This window comes from Triplophysa dalaica, chromosome 24 (genome assembly GCF_015846415.1).
Source record: "Triplophysa dalaica isolate WHDGS20190420 chromosome 24, ASM1584641v1, whole genome shotgun sequence".
Lineage (NCBI taxonomy): Eukaryota > Metazoa > Chordata > Actinopteri > Cypriniformes > Nemacheilidae > Triplophysa > Triplophysa dalaica.
In genome coordinates this window covers 15,367,654-15,386,520 of record NC_079565.1, presented here as the reverse complement: position 1 = coordinate 15,386,520, position 18,867 = coordinate 15,367,654, and the positions used below count along the sequence as shown (strand labels likewise).

The following is an 18,867-nucleotide window of genomic DNA, read 5'->3' as shown; positions in this document are numbered from 1 at the left end:
TAAATCACTTGAGTGTGTCACTATTAACTGAATAAAGCAATAAGCCTGCGAAGCAGTGCGTTACAGTGAATTTTATAACAGCTAAGGGCGTTGTGGGACGATGCTAAACGAAGTCATTAAAACCCCCTTTGCTGTTACAAAACGCATTGTAACCCCCTGCTTTGCGGGCTTATTGCTTTTATAAAAAGGTTTTTCCATATGTGTAGCAAGGTTTCATAAAATAAAGTAAATGAAGTGTTATTAAGGCTATGTAATGCAGTCAGCTTGTATAAATCCGGGAACTTTATAACGGTTTAGAATTTGCCTCAGCCATTCAGAATCAAGGACCAGAACTGACCATTTTATAAATATTGTTACTAATAAACTCAGGGTGGATGATTCATACTAAGCATTCTGTAAGAAAAAATAATAGCTCTAACAAAGTTTTTAAAACAATAAACTTGAGACACTAACAGTTATTACTACATAGTTCAAAAACAATTTGAATAATCTAATGAATAACTGTGAGTTTATTGTATGTATGTAGGACTGCATGCTATTATTCTTACATAATGATGAGGGTGGTCTGGAAAGTGTATTTGATAAAATTGAGGAGGTTGTTTTGGCTGCTCAGGGTTTAACTGAAGTGACTTCTGCCATACAGGAACTCTCTGACATTGTCCATCAAAACAGGAAGACCACATTAGCACTGACTGAAGAACAGTCCAGGAATGTGAGAGCTGCCTTCACTTGTCTGGTTTGCAGAGGTTTGTTTTGTCCTTGAATAGATAAATGATTATTTACGTTTACATTTGACATGCGCTTTTGTCCTGTCTTACAGTGACTTAAGTGTAAGCTATACTTTTTTACCAGTATGTGTGTTAACCATGATATAGTGATAGCACTTAGGGAATGACATTGATGTTTGTGACTGGAACATCTAGAAAGAAAGATCTTGATTTAGTCTTTCTAAAATAGCTGTTAATCTGAGCACAGCTTTTTAAAAAACTTACATCAATTTAACTTTTATATCAAGTTCAGCTGTTGTGTCTTGCGCTTTCAGAACTGTATAATTTATTTCCTTTCTGACAGAATTTATGGAAGATCCTGTATATGCAGCATGCTATGAGAGCTTAGTGGGATGTAGATCCTGCACTATACTTTGTGGATGCAGAACTTATAACTGTGCCTGAAGTGTCGAGAGGATGATTTTTCCAAAAAGACTCACAGGGTGACTGGCCTTTCTGAAATAATACATGTAGTTAAAGAACTAGCACAAAGAGATTACATTTATTCTTGCTGAAGTTATTATCGCCAAAAAGCCTTTTCAATGTTTTGTGATGTCTAAGCCAAAATGTTGTTTTACATTGTATTGTTGTTACAAGATCACATGGACTTTAAAGTTATAATAATAAATGTATAAAATGTATTAAAACAATAAAATGTGTTGTTGTTGTCCATGGTATTGTTCTCTGCTAACTAAGAAAAAAAAGTTAGAAAATGTGGCAAACATGTTATGTCAGGCTCTTCTGTGGAATGCCAAATTAGTTTAAAATGTATTTGCTGCTGTCATTAAAAAATTATTTTCCAGTTTGTTTACATTTTGTCTATTTTGTTTCCCAAATTTGGCAAAAATATTTTTTCCCTTAAAAGAGTTCCGTGTATACTGTGTAATATGGACATGATGTAAGTAAACAACAGCATTAGAATGTAATTTATTTTATTAGTAGTAAGATGGACAGTTGACATTTATAGTTGCATTAACACAGCATTCTCATTATATAATGCACATTGAGGAACATCTTCTTGTTACATCAATTAGGCAGCTCAAAGCGTCCTTGAATGGACCATAGTTGTAATTCACAGCACTATCAAAAACAACTGAAAGAAGTGGGTAATATTGTGCAAACTGCTGTTCTGCTCTCACTCTGTCAACCTCAGACAGAAAGGGGTCACTTCCGAATGAAGATATTCTGGTAAGGGATGATCACATATCCCTGTGATACATGTCAGCTGCTACTGTCGCATCTGGTAGAAGATCTGTTGTGATTTTTCTTTTGTTCCAGACCATGTGAGGTCATTTGGTATTCCCTTTCCTTTAACAACTAAAACATGTTAAAACATTTAAACAACCAGTTACAGTGAATACATTATATGGGATGTGTAGCATACCTGGAATCCTGTGAGCATTCCTTGAATTCTCAAATCTGTTAATGCCAATCTAGAACATCTGACAGGTCAGATTGGATGTGCAGAACCTCACGAGGTTGTCCATCATATCTATTGCTTCCTGATCTTGTAGCTGTACCAGGGCTTCCTTTAGTGGGTAATTTACGCAGTTGTTGATTTCTGGCCACATCCTTTCCACTGTGTGACTTGGGTACACATGGGTAGACATGGGTAGACATGGGTAAAGTTGACTGAAATCTGGTAAGTAAAGTAATGCCATGGAGGATGAAGTAATCAGACTCTTTACATAAAAGCACCAGTACCAGAATGCTGAAATAGTCCATCAAAAGTAAAAGTCCTGGGCCTGTATTCAGCTATTTGTCAGCCTCATACATATCTGCACCTCAAATAGCCAAAATGCAAACTATTTATGCAGTTTTTTAACGAACCAACTAGAACAATTATGACTGATAATAAGATTTTTTGTGAGTTGGTCTTAGTGATTTAGGAGTTCTTCTGACTACCCCTAGCTTTTCACAGATTTGGAGCTGATTTTAATAGTAAAACCCTTTCTGAAATACTCCTAGAGAAATAATTTTTGAATCCTACAATTAGTATTGACATGCATATTATTTGAATAACTTTTTTGGAAATCACCGAATTAGGAGTTACTTTTACCTTTAAGATTTTTTTGTGAATACAGGACCTGCAATGCAGCAAAGTAGAAGAGCATGTATATGCTGGAGAACACCTCAAAAAAGCATTGTGTCCATGTGTAACTTGTGTCCCATATACTCTGCATTATATGGAATTGGGTTAAAGTTACGGATACCCTACAGATGAAGCATAGGCATTAGGCAGACATGTTCATGGCATACATAATCCTAATTGTTCTAAAATAATCATTCAAATGTAGGACTACTTAAAAAGATACCTGACGCCGTTCTTCATGGTATGGTGCATGGGCTACTCACAGAACACGTCCAATTCTGCCTTCCCCTGCATATACCCCAACTGTTGAAAGGTAGCCTGTCATTTTGTGACCATAGGTCGATCCAGTCTTTAAGAACACACACTATATTTTGTCAGCATGTCTTTTGTTCTTTGTGTCTAATGATATTCTGTATCCTCCTAAGCCATTCCCTAAACTAGTGGTAGTTCACCCAAAAATGGAAATTATTTCTGTATGTTTTGATGCTGGATTAACCAGTTTAAACCAGCTATGGACCAGCTAAGGGCCATCTTAAACCAGCACATGACCAGCTTATACCCACACAAACCGGCAACAAAACAAACCAAACCAGCATATACTGTTTTTTCAACATGGACAAATGTGCCCTTGTTTATATTTCAAACAGAATTCTGGTTTGCTGCCTCTGAAGGCTGTCTGAATGTGTTTCTGGGAGCTGCCTTCATTGCTTAAACGCTGTCTCTAAAATCATTGCCTCCTGAGGCAGCGGGGCAACAAGCGAGCTGCCTTTTTTTCAGATGCAGCAAATAGCTGTGTACCAATTCGGGGCTGCAACCTTCTATGGTCACTGACTTTAAAACGAGGACTTGCTCTTCAAACCACGCAGCCTCAAAAGTCCATGAACCGAACTGAAATGAGACGCCCTAGCCTCGCAAAGGATTTCGAAATTGCTTCACCTGCTGCTCATGTGGCGTGGTGACAGCAGGACACATTAGAGACGTTTGACTTTTTTAAGCAAATACAGAGCCAGAAATATATTATTTTATTTTAGAGAATATGACACGTATATGTAGATTAAAACAGCCCTACAGTGTATTAAGTTAACCAACCTTATACATTTTAAACACAATAATGCACCAATAATGTTAATGAACAACATCATATATAATATTAAAACACTGAAATGGACCGTTTTTGTGAATTACATACTTTTATTTAACTAAAGTTTTTAATGATTATTGAAAAACAACATGCCGTTACAGGCACGCAATGAATTTCGGGATAGCCAAAGCTGTGAAGTATACATTAATTCCATCCTTTATAACCCGTGGAAATAAGGTGGGGTGCACTGGAGCAACCTTTCGGTCTAAAGATTCAGCCTTCAAAGAACGCAGCCCACTCAAATAGATGTTGTCTCCTGTCCTGCTGTTATTTTATTTTGGAAGCGTGATAAATACTTTATAACATCAAGTAAATGGGGTCACATGGTGGAATTAAGTGCTTTTCTGTGTCTTTGGTGTGTTATAAGTTGCCCATGCATGTATTAGACACGTAAAATTGCAAAAATGTAAGTCTCAGAACAAAAGATGCATTCTATCTAAAAGCGAATGCGTACCTCGACCTGCCTGAAAGGCCTTGTGTATCCACACCACCATGCATGTACGTCACTTTGTGGTATGATTTGACTAAGACCACCCAAATGTATGTGCAAGTAAGGTGGGCAGTCTTGTAAATCTGATGTTCCGAATACTGTTAGAGGCGTTACATTTCCGTGCAGTTCTCGACCAATCACTACGCACTACATAGACAATTATAGCACACCTCGCTTTTCAGAGCAATGAGCTTTGTAAAATATCAGCGCGTTTCAGAGAGGCGGAGCAAAGAGGAGATACAAACATGTACGGTATGTGGAAAATTAATTTAATTTTAATTTTTTTAATTTAATTTAATTAAAATACAGCGTTTTTTATCCTTAAATCATGTATACACATTTTATAACATCTAAAGCAAACAATAATATTCCTTTTAGACTAGTCAAATGACCCCTTAAAAGAAATATATCTTAAATTGAATTTTTGAATAGAGGGACTAGATGTTGATCCTTACGACTTCTCTTCAACTTGCATAGGAATCAAAGGTTCCTGGACACTGAAATGTTGCGCGCATTTGCGTTTCCTGATATCATGAGCAGTCATTTTCATGACTGTTTTGCCACCCAGGAGGGCGCGCTCCGGCGTGCTCAAGGGGTGTTTACGTGGTAAAGTGACCTCACGTCCATTCCCTCTGTTGGGACAGCCAATGGCCCAACATCCTAAAAGTGTGCTTTGAAAAAAACAATTTAGTGACAAGAAATTAATTTATTGCCATTTACATTAGAAACGGAAGTCCGCCCTTCGAATTTGGTCCCCTTTACGACCCCAACTAGAACAAACATTCAGTAAGTGCTATGGCTAGCTTTTTTTTTTTACAAGCACTAGCTAACCACATAGTTCTATGCTATGCTAGTTGATAAGCAAGCTAAATAAAACAGTAAGAATGAGATTTGTTTGATTTCACTACATATAGCCTCATAAACATACTAGCATAGCAAGCACTTAATGTAAAAGACATTAATGATAATTTTATCCTCACATCACTTTCCCTTTTTTCATCACTTACCTATGGGTCAATTATCAGTAGAAGAGTAATGTTCTGCTTTTAATTAGGGAAAATATAAAGTATAAATATGTGCAGGTGAATAAATTTTGTGGTTACCAAGAAAATCCACATGTATAAAACCTTCACTAAAACATGGTAAACTGTGTGGATTTGAAAGTATGTTTATAGATTGTGGTGACAACCTTTAAAAATAAGAAATCTAATAGACAAACAATATTTCTATATTGTTGCTTCCTTTAGTTTTTTAAGTTTTTTTTTTTTTGAAATCTCCAAAGTATTTATAACCTTTAGATAAATCAGTGTTTGCTTTGTCTGAAGGGCTAAGTTAATGAAAGTAATGTAATTATGTTAGGAAATGTGTGACAATCATAAACTTCTAACGCAAGTTTGAACTGGACTCCACATACAAAACTTGTCATTGTATACTTCCAGTGATATGTTAATCTGGTATAAACCAACGCCTTGGCAACGAAGAAAAAAAAGAAAATGGAATCTACATGTGCAAGGTGCAAGACTGACCCCTACAAACCGAACAGTTTAACTTTCTACGTTCTCCTTTAATGTAAACACATTGATCCACAGCGATTGACTTGATCATATCTAAACTAAAATGTGGGCAACACTCGAGTTCTACCCGTGAACATCGGTGTGGCTCCGGTTTGGGCTATTTCATGAATTTCCTCGATTGTCACCACATGTGACCAATTAATTTTATATTAAAACCCGTGTAAATCATGGTCGTAACATATTTAAGACACCGAATCCAACAATCAGTGCAAAATCAATGTGGGAAAATCTTTTAAAGAGAAAATTGGGTGGCTCTTAAAAGAGCCTTTGGGTGTTATATCTTCGAGCGGGAGTTTACTTGGAGCTGGTGTACTTCGTGACGGCTTTTGTTCCCTCAGACACGGCGTGCTTGGCCAACTCACCGGGCAACAATAGACGAACGGCGGTCTGGATCTCTCTGGATGTGATGGTGGAGCGCTTGTTGTAGTGAGCGAGACGAGCAGACTCACCTCCGATGCGCTCAAAGATGTCGTTGACGAAAGAGTTCATGATGCCCATGGCCTTAGAAGAAATGCCGGTGTCGAGATGAACCTGCTTTAGGACTTTGTACACGTAGATAGCGTAGCTCTCCTTCCTGGACTTTCTTCGCTTCTTTCCTCCCTTTACGGCGGTCTTAACGACGGCTTTCTTTGAGCCCTTCTTCGGCGCTGACTTCGCTGGTTCAGGCATGTTCCACTCCGAGTATATTCCAAATGTGACGCAATTGGGGTAAAATTACCAGAATTTATTATCTGCCCATTCAAATTAACAAAGACACTGGTCTCACATTCTGATTGCTTGTCTTTGTTCGACAGCGAACGATAACTGGTTTTATTGGATAAAGGGGCACGTAAAAGATCCAATCAAATTCTTTAAAAATAGCCACGCCTATTGCCAAAATTTCAATTATTGTTTTGCAATACAACTCAAAATCTTTTTACTAAGCAAATAAGGTCGTTTAATTTTAAAATCTTGATACTATGTGTTGTTCTATTCTTTATTTTGCATTCAAGGGTTTATCATGTGAATACATGTAAACGTTGGATTCAACAAAGGACGTTGTGTACAATATGATAGCAATGTGTTAAGAGTAGCCTACACTTGTCATTAAAGAATGTGGTTTGTTAGTGAAGCTGTATGTATTCACACATCCGTGCATGTAGTGAATAATGACAAACCAACACATTACATTCATTTATTAGACACCAGAGCGAAGAATAAAAGCGTCCAACATGATGTTATCCAGATAGTGATAAAGAGTATAAATGGGTTTATAATATACACTTTCTAAACCGAATAGGTAAAATAATTAAGGTGCCATCTCTGCTGCAATGTCTAGAGAAGATTGGGCATTCACGACCATTCAGAGGAAATCCGTGATGACAGGTTTGTAGTGGCTGTGTTAATACTTGTCTCAAGATTCAACCAACGTGTACTTTAGTATATATTAGTAATATATTAGTATATATCCGATATGATTTTGCGTCCAGAACAACCTTGTATCAATGTTAAATTATTACTACAGAAAACTATTACACTAGAAAATGTCTCAATCAGTGGACTTGTGTTGGCTCTTAAAAGAGCCGTTGAGGTTGATGTGTGCGAGGTACGCAGGAGTTTAAGCACGTTCTCCACGGATGCGGCGTGCCAGCTGAATGTCTTTGGGCATGATGGTGACTCTCTTGGCGTGGATAGCGCACAGATTTGTGTCCTCAAAGAGGCCGACCAAATAAGCCTCGCTGGCCTCCTGCAGGGCCATGACAGCGGAGCTCTGGAAGCGCAGATCAGTCTTGAAGTCCTGAGCGATTTCTCTCACCAGACGCTGGAAAGGCAGCTTACGGATCAGCAGTTCTGTGGACTTCTGGTAGCGGCGAATTTCTCTCAGCGCCACGGTACCGGGCCTGTAACGATGAGGCTTCTTCACGCCGCCGGTTGCTGGAGCGCTCTTACGGGCTGCTTTAGTGGCGAGCTGCTTCCTCGGCGCTTTGCCACCGGTGGACTTACGAGCGGTCTGTTTAGTTCTTGCCATAACAGGAGTTTCAGCTTTTCGCCGTTAAAGCGGAATAGATTGTATAACTTCCCTCTGCTGGCAGTTTATATAGGCTGGTCGCACTAGAGCTCAGAGGGTGTCAACAGAGCACTGGCACGTGATTGGATAAGGTGTGACGTCTACGTCCACAACTGTCCAATGGCTGTGCGTTTCCCGTTTTTCAAACGAAGTGCAATAGCTTCCGGTTCCAGTCTACCCGCTGGAAACCTTTTGTTTGAATGTAACATTATATCCCATCTCTCGTCAATCAGCGTCATTGTTAATCATATTTTATAGCAACAATCGGGAGTAGGTAAACCCCATGTGTAATAATTTTACTTACAATAACCAAATAAACATGAAATTGTTGCGGTAGAGAGGAAACTGCGCATGCACTTGGCGTGTTGTACATACAGAGTTGGGAAATAGGATGAAACTGCTCTGTCGACTTGTGTCCTTTATCTTTTTTTTTTTTTTACCAATGTGGGGATGACTTATGTTTTGTCGCTCAGCCCCGCATGTATGCTGACGACGTGAGAATTTATTAAACCCGTGGAAGGTAAATCATTTTTTCCAAGTTTATTATTTTACCCTGGCAACGTTAAATTTTCTTCTCTTGTTGCACAAGGTACCCTTACGCTGCGTTACAAAGTGGCGCCCGTTGCAAAAGACACCACACAGTCACTGGCCAGCTCAACATCGTGAACGCTCATACTACTCAAAGACAGCTATGCTTTTATTAGAATTTAGAATATGTTGATAGTTTGCATTATCACTTGATACATCATCAGTAGCGTAATAAAAATCGCTCTCTTTTAGTTGAAGTGGGTGGCTCTAAAAAGAGCCGTTTCATGGATTCCGGTTAAAAAAGTCGTTTACTTGGCCTTAGCGGGTTTGTCGGTCTTCTTGGGCAGCAAAACCGCCTGGATGTTGGGCAACACACCACCCTGAGCAATGGTCACGCGGCCCAGAAGTCTGTTCAACTCCTCGTCGTTACGCACGGCGAGCTGCAGATGGCGGGGAATGATTCGACTCTTCTTGTTGTCCCGAGCGGCGTTTCCAGCCAACTCCAGGATCTCAGCGGTGAGATACTCGAGAACAGCGGCGAGGTACACTGGAGCTCCGGCACCGACGCGATGAGCGTAGTTACCTTTGCGAAGTAGCCTGTGCACACGGCCAACGGGAAACTGAAGACCTGCTCTGGATGACCGAGTCTTGGCCTTCGCTCTTGATTTGCCGCCGGTTTTACCTCTTCCACTCATAGCTGCTCACGCTGAGAACTGCTCACGTATGTAGAAACAAGATCAAAATGAGGTGAGAAATGTGTGCTTTCCAGGATTTATACGTAGCTTTCGTTCGCCTATTGGTTAGAGTGTGTGAAAAGTTCAGACCAATCACTGCCCTTTCCCTCTAAATGCCAAAGCCCGCCCATTTCTTCCCTTCGTCCCGCATTGTTTTAGATTTGGATCACGTTCCCTTTCACCACTTTAAAGGGGATACATTTATATTAAATCTTCTACATGCGGTCTTTTGAGACACGTCTATTGGGAAACAATAGTATGAATAAAAAGCAAATATTTATACAGACAACACAATTTATGTTGTTGAGCTGATTATACATTTACATGTACGCATTGGCAGACGCTTTTATGGAAAGGTATTAAGAAAGCTTTTATGACTTAAAATGGTCTGACGATCATAATTTACGTACTGAATTTGAACCAGATTTTAAAGCGTTTTCATTTGCTAGGAACACAATCATGATAATATCAACATATCTCTGAAAAACTGCTCTTTAGAGGGCTGGTGGGTGGCTCTTAAAAGAGCCTTTTTTTATGGAAAGTCTAAAGGACTTCAATTCTTTTTCGGGGCGGCCTTCTTGGGCTTTGCTGCTTTGGGATTTGTCGTCTTGGGTTTGGCCGCCTTGGCCTTCATGGGGCTTTTAGCTGCTTTCTTCGGACTCTTGGCTGCTTTCTTGGGGGCCGCTGGCTTCTTCGCCTTCATGGGGCTCTTAGTTACCTTTTTAGCGGCGGTGGCGGCAGGTTTCTTGACCTTCTTGGGAGATTTCTTTGCGGCGGTCTTCTTTAGCGCTGCAGTCTTCGGCTTCTTGGCAGCAGCAGAAGCGGGCTTCTTGGCTGCGGGCTTCTTTGCTTTAGGAGCGGCTTTCGTCGCCGGCTTCTTTGTCTCGGCTTGTTTTGTGTTGAGTTTGAAAGATCCTGAAGCCCCGGTTCCTTTGGTCTGGACCAGAGTGCCTTTGGTCACCAGACTCTTGATAGCGATCTTGACGCGGGAGTTGTTCTTCTCCACGTCGTAGCCTCCGGCTGCGAGACTTTTCTTCAGCGCGGCGAGAGACACGCCGCTCCTCTCCTTGGAAGCCGACACTGCTTTGACGACGAGTTCGCCCACGCTTGGGCCGGTTTTCGTGGATTTCGCAGCAGATTTCCTTTTGGGTGCTTTGGCCGGCTGGACGACAGCAGCTGGAGCGGTTTCTGCCATTTTTCTTTTCGGATAAGTACAGTTACAAAATCTGTATCAGAAGAGCAGGAATGAAAACGACCGAGAGCGGCGCTGCATTTTTATACAATACATGAGAACCGTACAGACTCAGCTTGCCAGTTCAGCGTCTGTGTTATTGGACTCGTGTGCTTTCTTTTATAACATTTACAAGAAAACAGAACGCATTAATCCCGTTTGCGTTTTGAAAACAGTTTCAACAGAGAACAGAGGTGCAGAGCTCTATCTGGAAGCTAAAAAACACGTTGAATAAATGTTTAATTTGGCATTTTCGGACCAAATCTACGAGAAGCGTCAGCTGCTGTATGAAGCCGCGAAGGATTTTCGTTATTTTTGTGTTGTATATTTGGTTAAAATCTTTTTCGCGTCTTCTGTGTGTTTAACATGCACCTGAAAATCACTCGAATGAAACAAAAATCATTATGGGTCTCGTGAAGTCTTATTTATTGGAGTTATTATTGTCATATTGAAACACACGTAACACACATGCTTCCTTCCTGTCCGTCTCTAACAGATGCATCTTGTTCATGTATTTGCTAATGCCCTTTATGAATAAATGCATTGGTCTGCACAGCCTTTAATCAAGATTTAAACGTAGGCTTTGATACACTGTTTTTTTTCTGTCTGTAACACATCTGTTCTGTGTGTATCTGTAATTCACACTAGATTTCAAGTAAAAAGTGTGAGTAAAAGCATACATTCAATGCCCAGAAAATTAACTCTGGGTCTAGGTAGAGGTCAAAACATTTATACAACCTTTGGGTCTATGAAAAGAAAGACACATGGACACGGGAAAGTTCACAGAAAAATCACAATTTTGTATCACCCTTCAACCTTAAGATTTAATATATCATTGGGTCACGATTTAAGATGACTAGCGCACAAATTAATGCACACAATGAGTGTTAGTATATGCAGCTGTATATCACATTCTGAAAGTAAAAAAAAAACAGTTCAGGTGGAGACTTCAGGCTTTATTTCAGTTTGAGCAAACTCTGACTTTATGGTGTGGATTGGTTTCAGTGTTGTTTATTGTCATGATTACTTACCAGAGGTTTTCAAAAGTTATGATACATCAAAGACACTGGAAACATGATAAACCTTTAAAAACTAAATAGTTGCAAACATCCCTGTTATTCCTGAATTTTAAGGACACTTGAAAATGTTAATATGTAAATAAGGTGAGAACTGACTGCTAACTGTCCTCTTTGCTATTGTTCTGTGTACAGTAATAATACATAACTGTGTTGACAATACACAAATCAGATGGAAATGAAATATGAAAATAGCTTTATAAATAAATAAATAAATGATGTGAGGTGCCAAAGAGCATACAAGTACGGCGTATGAACACACAGACAGTGAAACAGAAGATTCAGAAACACAAAGTTGAGAACAAGTTATTTTTTGTATTCTCATTAAAATTATACCCTTGACATGAGAGTGTTTGATGAGGTCAAGATTTGCTATGATATTTGACATTTAGCTACTCTGTTACACGTTTTAAAATATGACAAAATGCCTTAATATAAAACAAATTATGTTTCTGAACTGTGTATATTTGCGTCAGTTCATCTTTTTACAAGACTGTCACAAAAATCACAAAATACAGTTGGTCCACCACCAGACATGGCCTCAGCAGACGATCCTTGTTCTGATAAAAAACAAGCATTTATGGTTAAATGAATGCTTTATTAAATAAATCCATATTTATTTAAAACAGAAACATCATTGAACAAATAAAGAGGCAACAGTTACGAGATATGTAAAAAAAGCACAAATCGTCAGGGCCCAGTTTTTCAAAAGTAATCCAGTGGGATTTCGGATCGCAGATAGGATCAAATCTTGGAAATTGCTTTTTCAAAAACAAAAAAGGCATTCCGAACCAAGATCAGATCAGATGTGATCTAGATCGAACCTGCCCCTATGAGTTTTTTTCAAAACTTTAAACTCGGTTTGGGATCTATTTGATATATTTTTTTTATTTAGTTATTTGGCAGACGCTTTGTGATTTACAGTGCACTTATTACAGGGAGAATCCCCCTGGAGCAACATGGAGTAAAGTGTCTTGCTCAAGGATACACTGCTGGTGGCTGCTGTGATCGAACCAGCAACCTTTGATTTACCAGTTCAGTGGTTTAACCACTCACTCACCTATCACAATGATCCAATCCAGTGTTCCTTGAAAAAACTGGCATAAAAGTAAAATGGATCAGCTGATACTGGATATTAAAACATGGGATTTCCAAATCCGTATCAATTTGATCCAGATAACATTTTATGAAAAACTGGGCCCAGGAGATTTCTCAATTTCATTCTGAACCTCCAAATGATGCTTGTCGTGCCAAGCCTCTCTGTATTGTTTTTATCCTCCATGCCAGATACCTAGTGCCACTCTCTCCATCGAAGTTATGCTCCTTAAGATAAAATAAAGAAAAATGTTTTAAAATTCATAAGCAAATAACAACTAGAGAGAGAGACAGAGAGAGATTATTTAAAACTATGATACTTACGAAGCCATTCTTGGCATAAGGGTCGCTGAGGTAAGGGAACAAACTGGCAATTCCTCTGGCATATTTTTCTTCCACCTGCCTTGATGGTTATTTACTGCATAAAAATAACAAAAAACTTAATTATTCTAGGTTTATAATCAAATTAATAGAACTATATTTACTTCAGTAAAAACCCATTCTTTTCTGTCACGTAAGCTGCTAGAATGTTGACCATTTTCCGCCTTGTGTCATCCCCCAAAGACTTGGTTCGACTGTATTAACTTATTATTCGGTCACCACTGTCACAGTTTTTTTATGTTTTGGTTGATTTTTATGGATTTTTATGGAAAGGTATGGATTATTTGCGGCTCAACATCTCTCCATTTGAGATACCTTCTCAGCCAGGATGGGCGTCCTCTGGAGAGATATGTTGAGGACTTCCTGGGGCTCAGCCATAGAATGAGTTGGGACGATCGCTCCCTTTGAACAAGTGCTTTGTGATGGGGTTGGATGATGACTCCTATTGGTGTCTGGCGCCCGAGTTTAGGGACCGAACCGTTGGGGAGTCTATCAGCTCTGACCATTTAAACTTTAATAATAGAAATATAAAATTGATTTAAAATGTTCTAATATAGATTACTCAGTCTAAACAGTCTCTTGCCAACCTTTTTAGCTTCTTTCAATAATGAGTGTATCCTGTGAGTCCATAGGGTTGAAGGATGAAGACAGAGACTGATCTGACTGCACAGCAGAGGCTTGAGAGGCAGATTCAAAGTCTGGTTGGATATGGGGGGAGGAATGGTCATGATGCTAATAAATAAGCATTGAGAAATGTCTATTAAGGAATGTTATAAATAGATACCTGGACCATGTGTTATTGCATGAACTCCAACTTTGACTACATCCTCAAAAAATCTTCATCCACCTCAGTCCCTGATTTTTCAGAACTGTCACATTCTCCAGTACACTTGGGACTCCAAAGCTGTGTCCTGGGGTGAGACAGACTCATCCCTGAGTCAGACGGCCATGATACCTGCCTCATGTGTTTGGGTGTCAAGCACGCCAAGTCCGGTTTCGTTGATCCCGCATGTTCTGTCTGCGAGAACATGGCGATCAGGGTGTTACGGTCACAGTTGGCGGCTTTCTTTGTGAGTGCCGCCACCACCCATTCTGCTTCCCAGGCGTCATCGGCTTCAGCGAACAGCAGGGTGATCTGGGGGCCCTATGGATGTCGCTCCGGCAGCTCCGGCACTGCAGACCACCCATACCCCAGTACGCTCACCTGGTGCATCCCCGATGGGCGGCGGACAGTGCCCGAGCCTGTCACAATGGCTAGAGAGGACAATCCAACTTGGTTATGCGATCCAGTTCGCCAAGCGCCCCCCCCCAAGTTTCGGGGCATTCTATACTCCTCGGTGCAAGTAGAGAGAACGCCCCCGTTCTTCAGGAGGAGGTTGCCGCCCTCCTGGCGAAAGGAGCGATCGAACCCATCCTTATAACTGAGAGGTCTTCGGGGCTGTACAGCCCGTACTTCATGGTGACAAAGAAAGGCGGGGGGCTGCGCCCCATCTTGGATCTGCGCCTTCTGAACCGGCACCTGCAAAAGCTGCCGTTCAGGATGTTGACGCAGAAGCGCATCCTTGAGTACTCTCACGTCTATATTCTCCCTTGACAATGACTGTTTCTACGGATCGCGTTCAAGGGGAGGACATATCAGTACAAGGTCCTGCCCTTCGGTCTAGCCCTGTCTCCACGGGTTTTCACAAAACCAGTCAAGGCCGCCTTAGCTCCTGTCAGGGAGCAAGGCCTGCGTATTCTCAACTATCTCGACGACTAGCTTATCTTGGCACACTCGCGAGATGTGTTGTGTACGCAAAGGGACTTTGAGCACCGGCACCTAGACTGTTTGAGGACTACCGGTCAACCTAGAGAAGAGCAAGTCTCCCCAGCACAGAGCTCCTCTTATCTCGGTATGGAACTCACGTCGGCACGTCTCACCAAGGAGCGGGCACAGTCAGTGCTGAACTGCCTGGACTGTTCAGTCGGACTCCTGTAGTTCCACCGAAGCACATTCAGAGGCTCCTGGGGCGTTTGGCGTCCTCGGCAGTTGTATTCCCTTTCCGGTTGATGCACATGCGGCCGCTTCAGTAGTGGCTTCAGAGTCAGGTTCCGTGGGCGGTGTGGCACACCGGCACCAGGCGGATTACTGTCACGCCTTAGTGCCGGCGCACCCTCAGACCTTGGTCAGAGCTGACCTTTTTACGATCGGGAGTCCCACTCGGGCAGGTCTCGAGGCGTGATGGGGTAACGACAGACGCCTCCCTGCGAGGTTGGGTTGCAGTGTGCTACGGGAACGCAGTAGCAGGACGTTGGACGGGATCCCAGCTGCATTGGCACATTAACTGCCTGGTGTTGTTAGCGGTCCTTCTTGCACTGAAGAGGCTTCTTCCTCTAGTGCGGGACAATCACGTGCTAGTCCGGCAGTCACTGTAATGACTGCCGTGGCATGCATCAATCTCCAGGGCGGGTTATTCTCACGGCAGCTCACACAACTCGCCCGACGCCTCCACCTGTGGAGTCAGCAGGGGAGCAAATCCCTGCGTGCCCGGGGGACAAGGTCATGTGCAAGGTCAGGGAAGTGGGGCTTCAGGTCCTGTTGGTTGCGCCCTACTGGCCCACCCAGACCTGGCTCTCAGACCTCAAGTCTCTGAAGACAACCCCCCTGGCCTATTCCCCTGACGAAGTACCTTCTCTCACAAGGGAAGAGCACGGTTTGGCACCCCCAGGCTGGCCTCTAGAATCTCCATGCATGGCCCCTGGATGGGACGAGGAGACCTTGAGTGGCTTGCACAGGGCAGTCAGAGAGACCATCCTGCTAGAGCCCCCGCCACTAGGCGTCTGTACACATACAAGTGGCGCCTCTTCTCATCCTGGTGTTCTTCCCGCGGGGAGAACCCACGGAATTGTCTGATCGGGTCCGTGCTGGCCTTTCTACAGCAGAGACTAGAGAGTAACCTCTCCCCATCCACGTTGAGAGTGTATGTAGCCGCTATAGACGCTCATCACAACCTCGTGGAGGGAAGTCTCTTTGTCGGCATGACCTGGTCATCAGGTTCCTCAGGGGCACGAGATGAGTGAATCCACCTCGACCGCGCTCCGTACCCTCTTGGGACCTCAACGTGGTCCTACGGGATCTTGGTACGGCCCCTTTCGAACCCCTCAGAGACGTCTCTCTCTCTCATCTCTCGATGAAGACCTCGCTCTTGATGGCGCTCTTCTCTATCAAGACGGTGGGGGACCTCCAGGCATTTTCTGTGTCCCAGGGATGCCTAGAATTTGGGCCTGGCAACTCTCACATCATCCTGAGACCTTCCGGGACCAGGTGGTGAACTTGCAGGCGCTCCCCTCTGGGGAGGAAGACCCAACCTACACGCACTGCGCCTCTACTTGGACCGCACGCAGGACCTTAGAAGTTCTGAGCAGCTCTTTGACTGTTTTGGGAGACAGCACCAGGGTATGGCTGTCTCCAAACAGAGACTGGGGCACTGGATCGTGGATGCCATTTCCTTTGCGTACCGATCCCAAGATCGCCCGTGCCTGCTTGCAGTGAGAACCCACTCCACACGGAGTATGGCCTCCTCGTGGGCAATGGCCCAAGGCGCCTCTCTGGCAGGCATATGTCAAGCTGCGGGTTGGGCTATGCCCAGCACCTTTGCGAGGTTTTACAACCTCCGAGTGGAACCAGTGTCAGCTCATGTTTTGCACCCTACCGTGTAGGAAAGGCATCTGGCCTGGGCGTATGCCTGCAAAAGCGCCTTCTTCCCTCTTTAGGTAAGTACAGTGCGCTATGTTTTTTGCCTCTCTACTTCCCCCCCATTGGGTGAAGTATAGGCATTCCATCCGTCACTAAGCAATTGGTAACGGACCGGGCGGAGTGGTTTTTTGGAACCAAGTCCAGTACTGGTAGAGTTGCTCCTACTCAGGTGGACCCCTATACTAGGACTATTGCCCCATCTGTAGTGATTCGCCAGTTTGGTAGTCCCGTGTGTTGATTTCCTCACTCCTGATTCCCCTGTTGGCGAATATGTGACCTCCCCTCCAGTGGCACACCCACCTGGGTTCTTGTCCCCTACGGCCGGACAATTTATTTTGCATGTGATCTCCTTCGGAAGACCATGTCAATATCTCCACATGTCACCTCCCATATCGTAGGATGTGGTCTCCGTAAAACACTCTCCAAGAGGAGAGCAGTGTTTTTCCAAGTGCGACGGCTCTGGACGGCACCTCACTACTGAAGGCGAATGCCCTGTCCTTGATGACTGTCAGTACAGGCTTCGCAGTATGTCCACTAGTATTCCACTGGAAGGTTACGTCTCGCTGCACCGCTCACTTGTGACTCGTTCGGCTAGTCAGTGTCACTCAACTTGAGGTCATAATACGGCTCGGCACTCTGGCGTGTAGAGATAGGTCCCCATTCTGTCTCTCAACACAACGTCGAGAGGCCGACTGAAGGGGAACGTCTCCAGGTTCCTCAGCACAAAGGCTGATGAATGACCGCCACCATCTTCCTTTTTTACCCGAATGTACAGGGCGAAAACTGGTGTGGCCGGGCCATTCGCCAAAGCCCATTGGCGTTTTAGATTTATCTCTGAGATGAAAGGGTTCTCAGAATCAAACCCCTGTCTGTCTCTCAGTACAACATCTCATTCCCTTCATCAGGGAACGGAGGTTACAGACATAACCGAGACGTTTTCTGTAGCGAAAGTACAAACATCATCGGGGCGACTAAGATTTATCTCTGAGCAGATCGGGAGGTGTAATATTCAATCTTTGAACGCCTCACATTACGTGATAATCTGGGCCGAACCTCGGACGATTTTTTCAAAGATTCTGGATGGGAAATCAGGGTAACATCTGGCCCAGAATCCTGTAATCTGAGACAGGCTTAATCTGGTGTTGTGATTGTGTAGTCTAGGTAATCTTTTTTCCTGTTGTAGATTTATGTAGTGTTACTTAGTTCTCTGTTCTTCAGTTTTGTCCCCCTCATCGAAGGTTTTGGTTAACAATAGAACTACCAAGCCAGTCATTTTGACCTCTTTTAGAATTTGCAATGTGACAACTTTGTTGAAGGGGGGCACGGTGGCTTAGTGGTTAGCACGTTCGCCTCACACCTCCAGGGTTGGGGGTTGGATTCCCGCTTCCGACTTGTGTGTGTGGAGTTTGCATGTTCTGCCCGTGCCTCGGGGGTTTCCTCCGGGTACTCCGGTTTCCTCCCCTGATCCAAAGACATGCATGGTAGGTTGATTGGCATCTCTGGAAAAATTGTCCGTAGGGTGTGAGTGCGCGAGTGAATGAGTGAGTGTGTGTGCCCTGCGATGGGTTGGCACTCCATCCAGGGTGTATCCTGCCTTGATGCCCGATGACTCCTGAGATAGGCGCAGGCTCCCCGTGACCCGAGGTAGTTCGGATAAGCGGTAGAAAATGGATGGATGGATGGAACTTTGTTGAAATAAAACCCATATAACAACTGTAATGACTTTTCCTAAATATATGTATATTTTGTTCTTACATTGTTGCTTTGTTAAAATTAATAAACACAAAAGAGTTCTGAGTTTGTATACCTTTAACTACCATGGGGATCAAATTGACTGTATGTATCATAGACATTGCATAATTTCAGCGCTCTATCCCGCCATTGAAGATTTGCGCCACTGTTGCCTGGATTTTTATATGGCTTTTTTCCTTAAGTGCTAAAATAAAACATTACTCACAAAATGTTTTTGATTTTG

The 18,867-nt window shown here is 42.8% G+C and overlaps 4 protein-coding genes across 4 annotated transcripts; all 4 read right to left on the bottom strand.

Moving 5' to 3' along the window:
* Window positions 1–4,742: 4,742 nt before the first annotated feature.
* On the bottom strand, window positions 4,743–6,739 carry LOC130414344 (histone H2B-like). The gene has a single exon (XM_056740199.1). The coding sequence runs from the start codon at window positions 6,731–6,733 to the stop codon at window positions 6,359–6,361; it is 375 nt and encodes a 124-aa protein (XP_056596177.1). The 5' UTR covers window positions 6,734–6,739; the 3' UTR covers window positions 4,743–6,358.
* Window positions 6,740–7,279: 540 nt separating this feature from the next.
* LOC130414339 (histone H3) lies at window positions 7,280–8,079 on the bottom strand. Its single transcript, XM_056740195.1, has one exon. The coding sequence runs from the start codon at window positions 8,070–8,072 to the stop codon at window positions 7,662–7,664; it is 411 nt and encodes a 136-aa protein (XP_056596173.1). The 5' UTR covers window positions 8,073–8,079; the 3' UTR covers window positions 7,280–7,661.
* An 867-nt stretch (window positions 8,080–8,946) lies between these two features.
* On the bottom strand, window positions 8,947–9,346 carry LOC130414343 (histone H2A-like). Its single transcript, XM_056740198.1, has one exon. The coding sequence runs from the start codon at window positions 9,332–9,334 to the stop codon at window positions 8,948–8,950; it is 387 nt and encodes a 128-aa protein (XP_056596176.1). The 5' UTR covers window positions 9,335–9,346; the 3' UTR covers window position 8,947.
* Window positions 9,347–9,926: 580 nt separating this feature from the next.
* LOC130414336 (histone H1-like) lies at window positions 9,927–11,133 on the bottom strand. Its single transcript, XM_056740192.1, has one exon. The coding sequence runs from the start codon at window positions 10,566–10,568 to the stop codon at window positions 9,927–9,929; it is 642 nt and encodes a 213-aa protein (XP_056596170.1). The 5' UTR covers window positions 10,569–11,133.
* Window positions 11,134–18,867: the final 7,734 nt, after the last annotated feature.